Genomic DNA, 12,308 nt, shown 5'->3' with positions numbered 1-12,308 from the left:
GCTGAGGGACAGCACCCAGGCCCAGAGTTCAGGCCCCACGACCAGACCCCCCCAAAATATATATATATATATATATATATATATATATATATATAATGTAGCTGGGAATATGAGATATAGATACAATTGAAATGAATACCTAATAAGCAGTACAGGGTAGCTTGTGTATCTCTAAACTCCATGTGGAAACAGAAAATCAACTCAGAGAAAAGGTATCTTTTCAGGATGAGTTAAGTGAGCTCTAATTCATGACAGCAAGAACTGGAGTAGGCTTCAAAACACCTAAATCTGGAAAAAAAACTGTAACTAAGGGAACAAGCAAAAGTATAACCCCAAACAGAAGGATTTAAAAGAGCTAAGTAAACTTGCTCCAGGGTCTCATACCTGTAATCCTAGCTACTCAGGAGGCTGAGATCTAAGATCTAAGGATCACAGCTGGAAGCCAGTGGGGGAGGAAAGTGTGAAAGACTCTCATCTCCAAAAAAGTACTCAGAAAAAGCTGGAAGTGGTGTTATGGCTCAATGATAGAGTGCTATCCTTGAGCAAAAGCTCAAGGACAGTGGCTCAAGCCCAGAGTTCAAGCCCCAGGATGGGCAGAAAAAGAAAAGAAAAGAAAAAAAAGAAAGAAACATGATATAGTTACAACCAACAGGTAGTGTTTAGAAATCCTTTTCCTTATAAAGGAATTATTTTTTGTAAATCTATGATGTACTGCTATGTTTACAGATTCAAAAAAATATACTTCAAAATATTACATACAAAGTACCCAACTAGAAATTACAGAACACACACGCACACGCACACGCACACGCACACACACACACACACACACACACACACCCTAATAGTTTTATTAAATCAATGGTATTCTGGCTTTTTTGGGGGGGGGAGTTCCAATCGTGGGGCCTGAACTCTGGGCCTGGGCACTGTCCCTCAGCTCTTCAGCTCAAGGCTAGCGCTCTACCACTTGAGCCACAGCGCCACTTCCGGCTTTTTTTCTTTTTGCTTATGTGGTGCTGAGGAATCGAACCCAGGGCCTCAGGCATGCAAGGCAAGCGCTCTACCACTGAGCCACCTTCCCAGCCCTAAATCAATGGTATTCTGGATGCATACTATTCACATGCTTAGGTTTAACACTTGCCTAGACATCTCACAACTTAATTGCAATACACAGAGGATTGAAGAATGTATTATAAAAATATTTGTATCAATGGCTGAATCTCAGAGGATGACATACTTTCTGGCCTGGTATTTAGAAAGCATACTTCAATCCAACAAAATCCCTAATCATTTAGATTTCACATTTACATGAATCAGGAATGAGCCAAGGGAAATGAGATAGAACTGAGTCATAAATGATTATAAGCAAGTCATTCCAGATATCTTTCCAGGTATCATACCCCTTATACTTATTATTCCATATTCTTCTTTTCTTTTTTTTTTTTTTGGTCAATCATGGGGCTTAAACTCTGGGCCTGGGCACTGTCCCTCAGCAATTCAGCTCAAGGCTAGCATTCTACCACTTGAACCAGAGTGCTACTTCTGGCTTTTTCTGCTTATGTGGTGCGGAGGAATTGATCCCAGGGCCTCATGAATGCAAGGCAAGCACTTTACCACTGAGCCACCTTCCTAGCCCATATCCCATATTCGTTTTTCTTTTCATGTCTTTTTTTTTTTTTGTTGGTCCTGGGGCTTGAACTCAGGGCCTGGGTACTGTCCTTGAGCTCTTTTTGTTCAAGGCTAGCACTCTACCACTTTGAGCCATAGCACCACTCCTGGTTTTCTGGTGGTTAATTGGAGATAAGAATCTCACACTTGGGCTGGGAAGGTGGCTCAGTGGTAGAGCACTTGCTTTGCATGCATGAGGCCCTGTGTTCCATTCCTCAGCACCACATAAGCAAAAAAAAAAGAAAAAAGCCAGAAGTGGCACTGTGCTAAAGTGGTAGAGCACTAGCCTTGAGCTGAAGAGCTGAGGGACAGCGCCCAGGCCCAGAGTTCAGGCCCCAAAACCAGACCAAAAAAAAAAAAAAAGAATCTCACACTTTCCTGCTAGGGCTGCCTATGAACCATGATCCTCAGAGCTCAGCCTCCTGAGGAGTTAGGATTACAAGGGGTGAGCCACCAGTGCCCCACGGTATTGAAGCTTTTAAACTCAGAGTCTCAGACTTACTAGGCAGGCACTCTAAACTTAGCCAGCTTACCCCTTTTTACTCCAGTTATTTTTCATATAGTGTTACAGGCATGTGCCACCACTCCTAGCCTGAGAAATTAGTTTTGATTTGGTTACTGTGGGTCTGTCGAAGTCTTAAATAGAACATGGGCTGGGCTCTAGTGGCTCAGACCTGCAATCCTAGCTACTGGGGAAGCTGAGATCTGAAGATTGAGGTTGAGGTTGAAAGCCACCAGAAAACCAGAAGTGGCGCTGTGGTTCAAGTGGTAGAGAGCCTGCCTTGAACTGAAGAGCTCAGGGACAGTGCCTAGGCCTAGAATTCAAGTTCTATGACCGACAAAAACAAAAACAAATACAAAACCTAAAGATAATGAAGTCTAATTTCTTGAGGTTGTTTTTTGTTTGTTTGTTTTGGTAGGTCCTGGGGCTTGAACTCTTGGCCTGAGTGCTGTCCCTCAGCTCTTCAGCTCAAGGCTGGCACTCTACTAGTTGAGCCACAACACCACTTCTGGCTTTTTCTGCTTATGTAGTGCTGAGGAATTAAACCCAGGGCCTCATGCGTACAAGGCAAGAACTCTAGCACTGAGCCACATTCCCAGCCTTGAGGTTGTTTTAAACATTAAATTACATGATCCATATACCTGGCACGTAAGATAAAAATATTTCTTCCTCTAATAATCATATTAATATAATATTTACAATAATATTATATATCATAATACTATTATCACTGTTATCATTAAATTACTAGGCCTGATTCTATTTTTCCAAATACTGTATTCTCTTATTTCAAATTCTCTTTATCATAAATCCAAATAGATTCAATGAAGTAAGTCTGTACCTTCGTTTTGTTCAAATTCATCTAACACCTTGTCCAGGTTATAAGCTTCTGCCTGGAAATAATTCTCCATCAGTGAGGAAACACAGCTTAAGAGACGTTTTTTTAAAGCCTAAAAAAGAGTAGATAAAATTGGTATTGAGCTCTGAATTATTAAAATATAACTTATAAATCTTAAATATAAAAGAATATAATCTCATAAATCTACATAGACAATGCAAACAATAAAGCTTGTCATGCCCCTAAAGATCTTGTTTTATTTTTGGTTGATCATGAGGCCTGAACTCTGGGCCTGGGCACTGTCCCTCAGCTCTTCAGCTCAAGGCTAGCGTTCCTACCACTTAAGCCACAACGCTACTTCCAGCCTTTTCTGCTTATGTGGTGCTGAGCACTCGAACCCAGGGCCTCATGCATGCAAGGCAAGCACTCTACCACTGAGCCACCTTCTCACCCACCCCCAAAGATCTTTAAGTTAGAAACTGAAGGACGACAATCATCAAAATACAGTTGGTCCTCTGAATCTGTGAGTTCCTGTATCTGCAGCCATAGCCAATCACAGATGGAAAATCTTTTGAAAGAAATCGCATCTGTACTGAATATGTACAAATAGGATTTCTTGTCATTATTCTCTAAACAATATAACAAAACAATTCTTCACCAAGATTTTATATTTTATATGGTTTTATAATAATCTAAAGATGATTTGAGTATATAGGAGGATATGACACAGATTATATAAAATACTACACAATTTCATATAAATGACTTGCATATCCATGGGTTTTGGAATCTGCAGGGGTACTTGTACAATTCCCCCACGGACACTGAGGGACAATCATAGAACTAAACAAAGAAGGCACACCTGTTCAACTCAATAGAGCATGCTTCAAAAGACCAATCTCAGATGTTGAGAAAATTATTGTTCTGACTGGGATAAAAATACATTTCTAACAGAAGAGGAAGTTTTCAGAATTTTTGTCAACTGGGGAATGACAGGAAAGTATAAGCATGGAATAAAGGATGCTACTTGCTTTTTTCAATACTATTTCTTCTCTTTAATACTATTTCCTAGCTCCCTTAACTTATCTAAATGTTATCCTCTGGATGTAGATGCTAACTGTGTCAACTATTTATCAGAATGCCAGGAGCCCATAGTGGGAGTTAAATAAATTATCCCACCCCTGTGTATGATTCCATTATCAGGATCTCTTTGCTTATCTATTTCCTTAATTTCTCAAAAAAATGTTTTTCAAACTGGAAACTTCACTTGTCTTCTTATTGCTATATACAAGATCGTCAGATTACAATTTCCACAAAAAGTCTAAAGAAACAAGAAGGAAAATCAGAAATGTAATACTCTGCTATTATAAATGTTTAAATCAAATATAAAAAATGACAAATGACAAATGCTTTTTATTTATAATGCTTATTTTCTCTCATTTTATAAATAAGAAAATAAACTCAGGGAATTTAATTGACTTTTTTTTGGGGGGGGGGGTCTGGTCGTGGGGCCTGAACTCTGGGCCTGGGCGCTGTCCCTCAGCTCTTCAGCTCAAGGCTAGCACTCTACTACTTGAGCCACAGCGCCACTTCCGGCTTTTTTTTTTTCTGCTTATGTGGTGCTGAAGAATCGAACCCAGGCCCTGATGCATGCAAGGCAAGCGCTCTACCACTGAGCCAACTTCCCAGCCCTCAATTGACTTTTTAAGTACTCCCCCCCCCCCCCCCCCCCGCCAAGATGATAGATTAGATGAAATAGGCAGATAGATAGTGGTACAGGGTTAGAACTCAGAACATTAAGACTGCTTCGCCAAGAACAAATGTCTCCACTCCTTTTTGTTTTGGCTACCTTTGAGACAGAGTCTCACATTTTGCCTGAATCAGTCTAGTCTGTGATTCTCTTGTGTTCAATTCTTGCTATAGCTGGGATGACAGACATGGACTACCATGCCCAGCTATTATGGCACATGGTTAGTGTTTCTTTTCCCTGTTGAAACAGTTTGACCCAGACTGGCCTGGAACCTCTGTCTTGATCCCAGCCATTACAGAGCAAGAATGACAGACAGGAACAACGGTTGAGATGGTTGAGATAACTGTCTTAATTTTTTGTTTGGACTAGCATCAGAATTGTAATCCTCAAATCCCCTCTTGCCACTGCTCAGGATTACAGGTGTGAGCTACTGGTACCTGTTCTCAAGTTTATTTTATTTAAGTCAACTTACCTACCACCAGCATGTTCATCATTATAAAAAGTTAAAGCTGGCACCAGTGACTCACCCCTGTAATCCTAGCTGCTCAGAAGGCTGAAATCTGAGGATCAAGGTTCAAAGCCAGCCCAGGCAGGAAAGTCTGTGAGACTTTTATCTCCAATTAAGCACCAGAAAACCAGAAGTGGAGCTTTGGCTCAAGTGGTAGAGCACTCACCTTGAGCTAAAGAACTTAGGGACAGTGCCCAAGCCTTACAACCAATAAAAAAAAAGTAAATAACCAAACTAACATACTTATTGTACATCTACTGTGTAAAGAGTATTTCAATTAATTAAAGTCTCAGACATAATCCATAATGTCAAGGAGCTTATACTTTACTTAGTAAACAATAAGAAAATTTAAGTAATAATGTTTTTAATAACAACTCAGTACAAGAGACAATATATCATCAGATGCTCTATGATTAATTTGTCAGATAAAACAGATAAGCACTATAAAATAAACATTACAGAAGTCCAAGAAGTTATTTAAATTCACTTTCTTGAGCTTGAGAGCTGCTTGTGGGGCCTGAACTCTGGGCCTGGGCACTGCCCCTCAGCCCTTCAGCTCAAGGCTAGCACTCTACCACTGGAGCCACGGCACCACTTCTGGCTTTTTCTGCTTATGCGGTGCTAAGGAATCGAACCCAGGGCCTCATGATGCAAGGCAAGCACTCTACCACTGAGCCACCTTCCCAGCCCTTGTATGATTTTTTAAAGGCAAGGATTCTGTAAACCCCGGAAAGATTAGGATTCCTCTTATTCCCCAATAATCTACTCTCTTGATCAGAGAAAAGAACATGGATTTGAGAAATAGTGTTAGTGCTGGGCACTGGTGGCTCATGCCTATAATACTAGCAACTCAGGAGACTGAGATCTGAGGACTGAGGTTTGAAGTCAGCTAAGCAGCAGTAAATTGATTCTAAAAGGAGAAAGCCAGCCCTGCTTGAGAATTTAACAGTAATTTAAAAACACTTTCTTGTTCTGGATTAAAGCAGATCTTTTCTGAACAAGTTTGTTTCTGGTTTAATAAGAGACGTTATAAAGAAAGTAAATAGAACATATGAATCAGCATTGCTTCCTATAGCTCTAGTTGTTTTCTCAAGGTCAGTTTCATAAAGAAATGAAAACACTGGTTTTCTTACCTTCTTCCCTTTATGCACGTGATAAGGAACAGCCTGCTCCTTGCTTACTCATGATGCTTGCTGCACCATCAGGCAGTCCTGATGATTCAGTATGCCCTGGCTGATCCTAAAGAAAACAGACTGCTCATTACATTTGCTAAAACAATAAGCCATAATTTTCATCATATAAATCTATCATCGCCAGACAAATAAAAGCAATGGAGTTTAACAATAAACTATAATTATATCTTCAGGTTCAAAGACCTGCTTATAGGGAATTCAGCAGTATACAAATTTCATTGCCTAAGAAAGCCAAAAATTAAATGTGTCAAGGAAGAGTTAAGAATTTCTGCACACTCATGTTCAGTGGATAATACATGGTGAAACATCAAGAACAAGTACTTTCTATATAATTACTTCAATCATCTTAATTCATAAAAATATCATTTACTTTTTATTACAATAGGCCCTCTGAGAATCCAAGTTAAGAAGACTGTTGCTTCCTAAGAAATGTCTTTTTTTTGGGGGGGGGGGTCCGGTCATGGGGCTTGAACTCTGGGCCTGGGCACTGTCCCTCAGCTCTTCAGCTCAAGGCTAGTGCTCTACCACTTGACCCACAGTGCCACTTCCAGATTTTTTTCTTTTTGCTTATATGGTGCTAGGAATCGAACCCAGGGCCTCATGCATGCAAGGCAAGCGCTCTACCACTGAGCCACCTTCCCAGCCCCAAGAATGTCTTCTTGTATGATTATTTTTCCTATATCTAGAGTTCTTGAGTTCTAAAAGCTTCCTATTGAGAAGTTATTGCCAAGCAACTGTTCTTCCTCCAAATGGAGTTTCTCTGTATTCCAGTCATCCTCCATTGCTTGAAAGCAGTGGCTTGCTAGGTACCAGTGGCTGATGCCTGTAATCCTAGCTACACAGGAGGCTGAGATCTGAAAATCAAGGTTTGAAGCCAGCCCAGACAGAAAAGTTCATGAGACTCTTATCTCCAATAAACTACTCAGAAAAAAAACAAAAATAGTGCTGTGCTCAAATGGTAGAGCACTAGCTTTGAACACAAAGAGGCTCAGGAACAGCAACCAGGCCCTGAGTTTAAGCCTCAAGACTGGCATTTAAAAAAAAAAAAACCAAGAGTAAGAATATCCTATTATCAGTATATTAGTACAGATCAAATTGAAAAAATAAAATAAAAATAAAGCCAGGTGCTCGTGGCTCACGCCTATAATCCTAGCTACTCCGGAGGTTGAGATCTGAGGATCACAGTTCAAAGCCAGCCCAGGTAGGAAAGTCTGAGAAACTCTTATCTCCAGTAAATCACCAGAAAAAAGGAAGTGGCTCAAGTGACAGAGTGCTAGCCTTGAGGTGAAGAGCTAAGGGATAGTGCCCAGGCCCAGAGTTCAAGCCCCATGACCAACAAAAAAATAAAACAAAAATCTTTTTTTTGTTGTTTGAATTTTGTTGCTTGAATTCAGGCCTACGTGCAGTCTCTGACCTTTTTGCTCAAGGCTACCATTCTACCATTTGAGCCATAGCTCCACTTCAAGCTTTTTGGTAGCTAGAGGTAAGAGTCTCATGAACTTTCCTTTTCCTGGCTAGCTTCAAACAATCCTCAGATCTCAGCCTCCTTTGTTGCTAGGATTACAGGCATGAGACACTGGCACCCAGCTCCAAATGAATATTTTTAATAAGTAATCAGTTGGTGGAGGGCAGGGCAAAAACTCTGCTATGAGAATCTGCCAGACACAAATTTGAATTCATGTCTAGTCTTTAACAGCTAGTTCTACATTCAGCAGCTTATTTAACCTCTCTGAGCCTCAGTTGCTTTGTACTTTACATAAAAACTATACTTTGTATATTAAATTTTTAGTGATGTTACTTTATATGAAGAATTTCACATTGCACAGACCTAATAGTGCTTTAAAAATGATATCTATTGTTATCCATCATCAAAAGCAACCTAGGTGAAAGAAGTAGAACAGGAAAATAAACAATGATTTGAACCATGAAACCAACCATGGACTGGTTTGTTTATATAATTAGTAATTTATCAGTAATCTATCAGGGCAGTTAGTCTTACATGATCAAGTCAAGCCTGAAGAATGAAACATAGTGAAAGAAATAAAAGTGTAACCTAATTGTTCAGCTTTCTGAAGAGGCTAAATCTGATCCTAAAAAGACAGCCTTTGAATATGAACACTCTCACAGTAGCAGTAAAAAGAAAAAATAACCACTGGAAAGAGCTTTATTCCTACTGAGGAAGACATTAAGAGAAAAGGATCTGGGAATCTGACATTGTTGTTACACCACAGTCACACAGGGTTTCAATTTCAAAGATAGCAACCCGGTATCTTTCACTAACATGGATTCTCTGTCAAGAGCTATAAAGAACAAGGTGATTGTTTGCAACTGGTACATCCTAAATAAAAGTTAAGAGTAGTTTAAAACAAATACTGGGAAAACATGATTATAATAGGGGTACAAATATTACATTGCCATCAAAATGCCTAGAACAGTAGCTGATTTGAGTCATTAAACAAAGAGCATTGGTAGCTGGGCATTGGTGGCTCATGCCAGTAATCCTAGCTATTCAAGAGGCTGAGATTCAAGGATCACAGTTCAAAGCCACCCTGGCAGGAAAGTCCACGAGACTCTTGTCTCCAATGAACCACAGAAAACCAGAAGTGGCACTGTGGCTCAAGTGGTAGAGTGCTAGCCTTGAGCTGAAGAACTTAGGGATAGCGCCCAGGCCCAGAGTTCAAGCCCCATAACCAGAAAAAAAAAAAACCATTAAATTGATAGGTGTAATTTAACTCACATCTCTTCCAGTGACCATTCTTATTGTGTATATGTTTTTTTTGGGGGGGGGGTCCGGTTGTGCGGCCTGAACTCTGGGCCTGGGCGCTGTCCCTCAGCTCTTCAGCTCAAGGCTAGCACTCTACCACTTGAGCCACAGCGCCGCTTCCGGCTTTTTTCTTTTTGCTTATGTGGTGCTGGGGAATCGAACCCAGGGCCTCAGGCATGCAAGGCAAGCACTCTACCACTGAGCCACCTTCCCAGCCCCTTGTGTATATGTTTTTAAGGCTATAATATAGTAAATAACACCTGCATCTTTATACTTTTAATGTATAATAAATTTCCAAAAGAAAATACACATTTTAACTTTTCATATTGTCAAATTTTCCACCAAACTTGATATTTACATATGTTTTCTCCAGACATATACAAGTATCTTTCTTCTTCACAATCTTATGACTACTGAGTAAAATCAAACTTAACCAATGTTACAGAAAGGAAATAGGACCTAATTTCCTAATTCGTATTTTTAATTTTGAACAAAAATGTAATACACACTTCTATCTTTCCCATGTTTATACTTTCCTGTTTTTACTGGTCTCTCTGCAATTGCAGAATTTGTCCCAGTTTAGTGGAGCTTTTCCTACATGGATGTCTCCTATTTGACAAATTGGTCAATCTTTTCCGTTTTGGTGTCTACATTTCAAATCATGCTTAGAAAAGTAAACATTATAAAAAGATTTAACTGTTTTTTTCTGCTATTTTCATGATTATTTTTTTGGGGGGAAGGGGGAGTCATGGGGCCCTGGGTACTGTCCCTCGGTTCAGAAGCTCAAGGCGAGGGCTCTACCACTTAAGCCACAGCGCCACATCTGGTTTTCTGGTGGTTTACTGGAGATAAGAGTCTCACAGGGGCTGGGAAGGTGGCTCAGTGGTAGAGCACTTGCCTTGCATGCATGAGGCCCTGGGTTCGATTCCTCAGGTACCACATAAGCAGAAAAAGCTGGAAGTGGCACTGTGGCTCAAATGATAGAACAAAAAGAGCCTCACAGACTTTCCTGCCTGGCCTTGCTTTGAACTGTGATCCTCAGATCTCAGTCTCCTGAGTAGCTAGCATTGCAGGTATGAGCCACTGGCGCCCAGCTCATGATTGCTTTTGTTTTACTCTTTCATCATCAAGAATCTGTATAACTTGCTCTCCTTGTTCACTAATACATCTTATATCCAAGTAACAATAGCTCACACCTGTAATGCTAGCTACTCAGGAGGCTGAGACCTAGAAGATGAAGGTTTGAAGCCTTCCAGGGCAGGAAAATCTGATAGACTCTATCTCCAATTAACCAGCAAAAGGCTAAAAGCAGAAATCAAGTAGTGGAGTGCCATCTATAAGCAACCTAACTGAGGGAAAGCACAAGGTCCCAAATTCAAGCCATGGTTTCTGCTTAAACACACACACACACACCTATAACCTTGTTTAATTGTGTGCATACACATCTACAATATATCCATATCATAGTTCACATTTTGTTAATTATATATAGCCCTAATGAGCACTTATATTTTCCCACATTTTTGATTACCTAGAATGCAGATATACTTGTATATATGTGTGTGTGTTAAAGATAAATATTAAGTAGTAGAACTACTGAGTCATTAATATGTCATTTTGATACTGATAATTTACCTCCAAAATGATAAAGTTTATACATATCATGCTTTAATATTTTAATTGACTACCTATATTCATTCATTTGACAAATATTTAAATGTGTTTTTTGTACTAGATATTGTTAATAGAGGGCAGGCATACAACATAATGGTAACTAATCCAAACAAGAATACAGTTATAGTGATTAAGGATACAAGTCTAGGGCTGGGAAGGTATCCCAGTGGTAGAATGCTTGCCTTGCATGCATGAGGCCCTGGGTTCAATTCCTCAGCACCACATAAGCAGAAAAAGCCCAAAGTGGGGCTATGGCTCAAGTGGTAGAGTGATAGCCTTGAGCTGAAGAGCTCAGGGACAATACCCAGTCCCAGTGTTCAGGCCCCACGACCGGACCCCACCCCCCCAAAAAAGAAAGTGTTTTTGTAGAATCATCATTTCTCCAATAACTGGTAAGATTAAACACATAATTTTACCATATTAGCTTCTTGTATTTCCTATTCTGTGATTTTTTTTCTGTTGGATATTTGTATTTTTTAATGGTCTTTACATATCTTGGGCACTAATCCATTGTTTAAAAAACAGTGCAAGCTGGACACCAATGGCTTAAGCCTGTAATCCTAGCTAATCAGAAAGTTAAGATCTGAGGAGCAAAGTTCAAAGCCACCCAGAGCAAAAAAGTCTGAGAGACTGATCTCCAACTAAATAAAAGCTGTAAATATAGGTATAGCTGAAACACTAGCTTTAAGTAGAAAAAAGTTATGAGAGAGGGCTCAGGCCCTGAATTCAAGTTCCAGTACCAGCACATGCACATGCATGTACACACACATGAATACATGCATGCACGCACATACACATACACATCCCAAAAAGATGTAAATATTTTCTAGCATAATACATAACCTGTAGCCCATGGAGAGTCAGGTATATGTGACCAAATCACAAGTGTAGTACTGATTTCTGTTTGTTAAACAAATTTCAGCTACTGTCCTCTAAAAGATTTTTAATTGCTTAGATTTAGAGGAAGGAGGCAGGAAGTTTCTCTCAGGGGAAAATAACCTCTTTTCTCCCATGGTTTGTTGGGATGTTATAACATCATTCTTGGCATTACCAAGACAGGTAGACATGCCAAGAGAAGCCCATGAGAAGCATTACTTGTCTGTGTCATCATGCACCAAATGATTTTGAGGGCCTTACAGCACCATCAGGCTACGTTTCCTACCTGTGCAAGCAATGCAAAGCAAGTCAAATGGTGTACCAGCCTTTTCTAGTTTACCTATTCTTTTCTCCTAAATGCCTGATATAGGATCTAAATACATAATCTACTCTGAATGAACAAGTACATTTGAATGAATACAGACTCTCCTTTACTAGGTTACAGACTCCTGTGGGCAAGTAGAGTGTCATCTCTTCCTTGATATCACTCCCACAATATCTAACAAAGCTACTATACAGAGAAGCACTCAAATGT

General features: G+C 39.9%; 1 protein-coding gene across 1 annotated transcript in view; it reads right to left on the bottom strand.

Annotated features, from left to right (window-relative positions):
• Zfyve9 (zinc finger, FYVE domain containing 9) overlaps window positions 1-6,459 on the bottom strand; it is an 80,664-nt gene extending 74,205 nt beyond the window's left edge. Inside the window, exons 1-2 of the mRNA XM_013022193.1 lie at window positions 6,400-6,459; window positions 3,012-3,120 (exon numbers count right to left, since the gene is read on the bottom strand). Coding sequence (XP_012877647.1) covers window positions 3,012-3,081 — 70 coding nt within the window. The 5' untranslated portion in view covers window positions 3,082-3,120; window positions 6,400-6,459. The remainder of the gene's footprint in view (window positions 1-3,011; window positions 3,121-6,399) is intronic.
• Between the last annotated feature and the right edge of the window lie 5,849 nt (window positions 6,460-12,308).

Source organism: Dipodomys ordii, unplaced genomic scaffold (assembly GCF_000151885.1).
Source record: "Dipodomys ordii isolate 6190 unplaced genomic scaffold, Dord_2.0 Scaffold61, whole genome shotgun sequence".
Classification (NCBI taxonomy): Eukaryota; Metazoa; Chordata; class Mammalia; order Rodentia; family Heteromyidae; genus Dipodomys; species Dipodomys ordii.
Note: the sequence above shows the minus strand (reverse complement) of the source record. Positions and strands in the feature narration are given on the sequence as shown.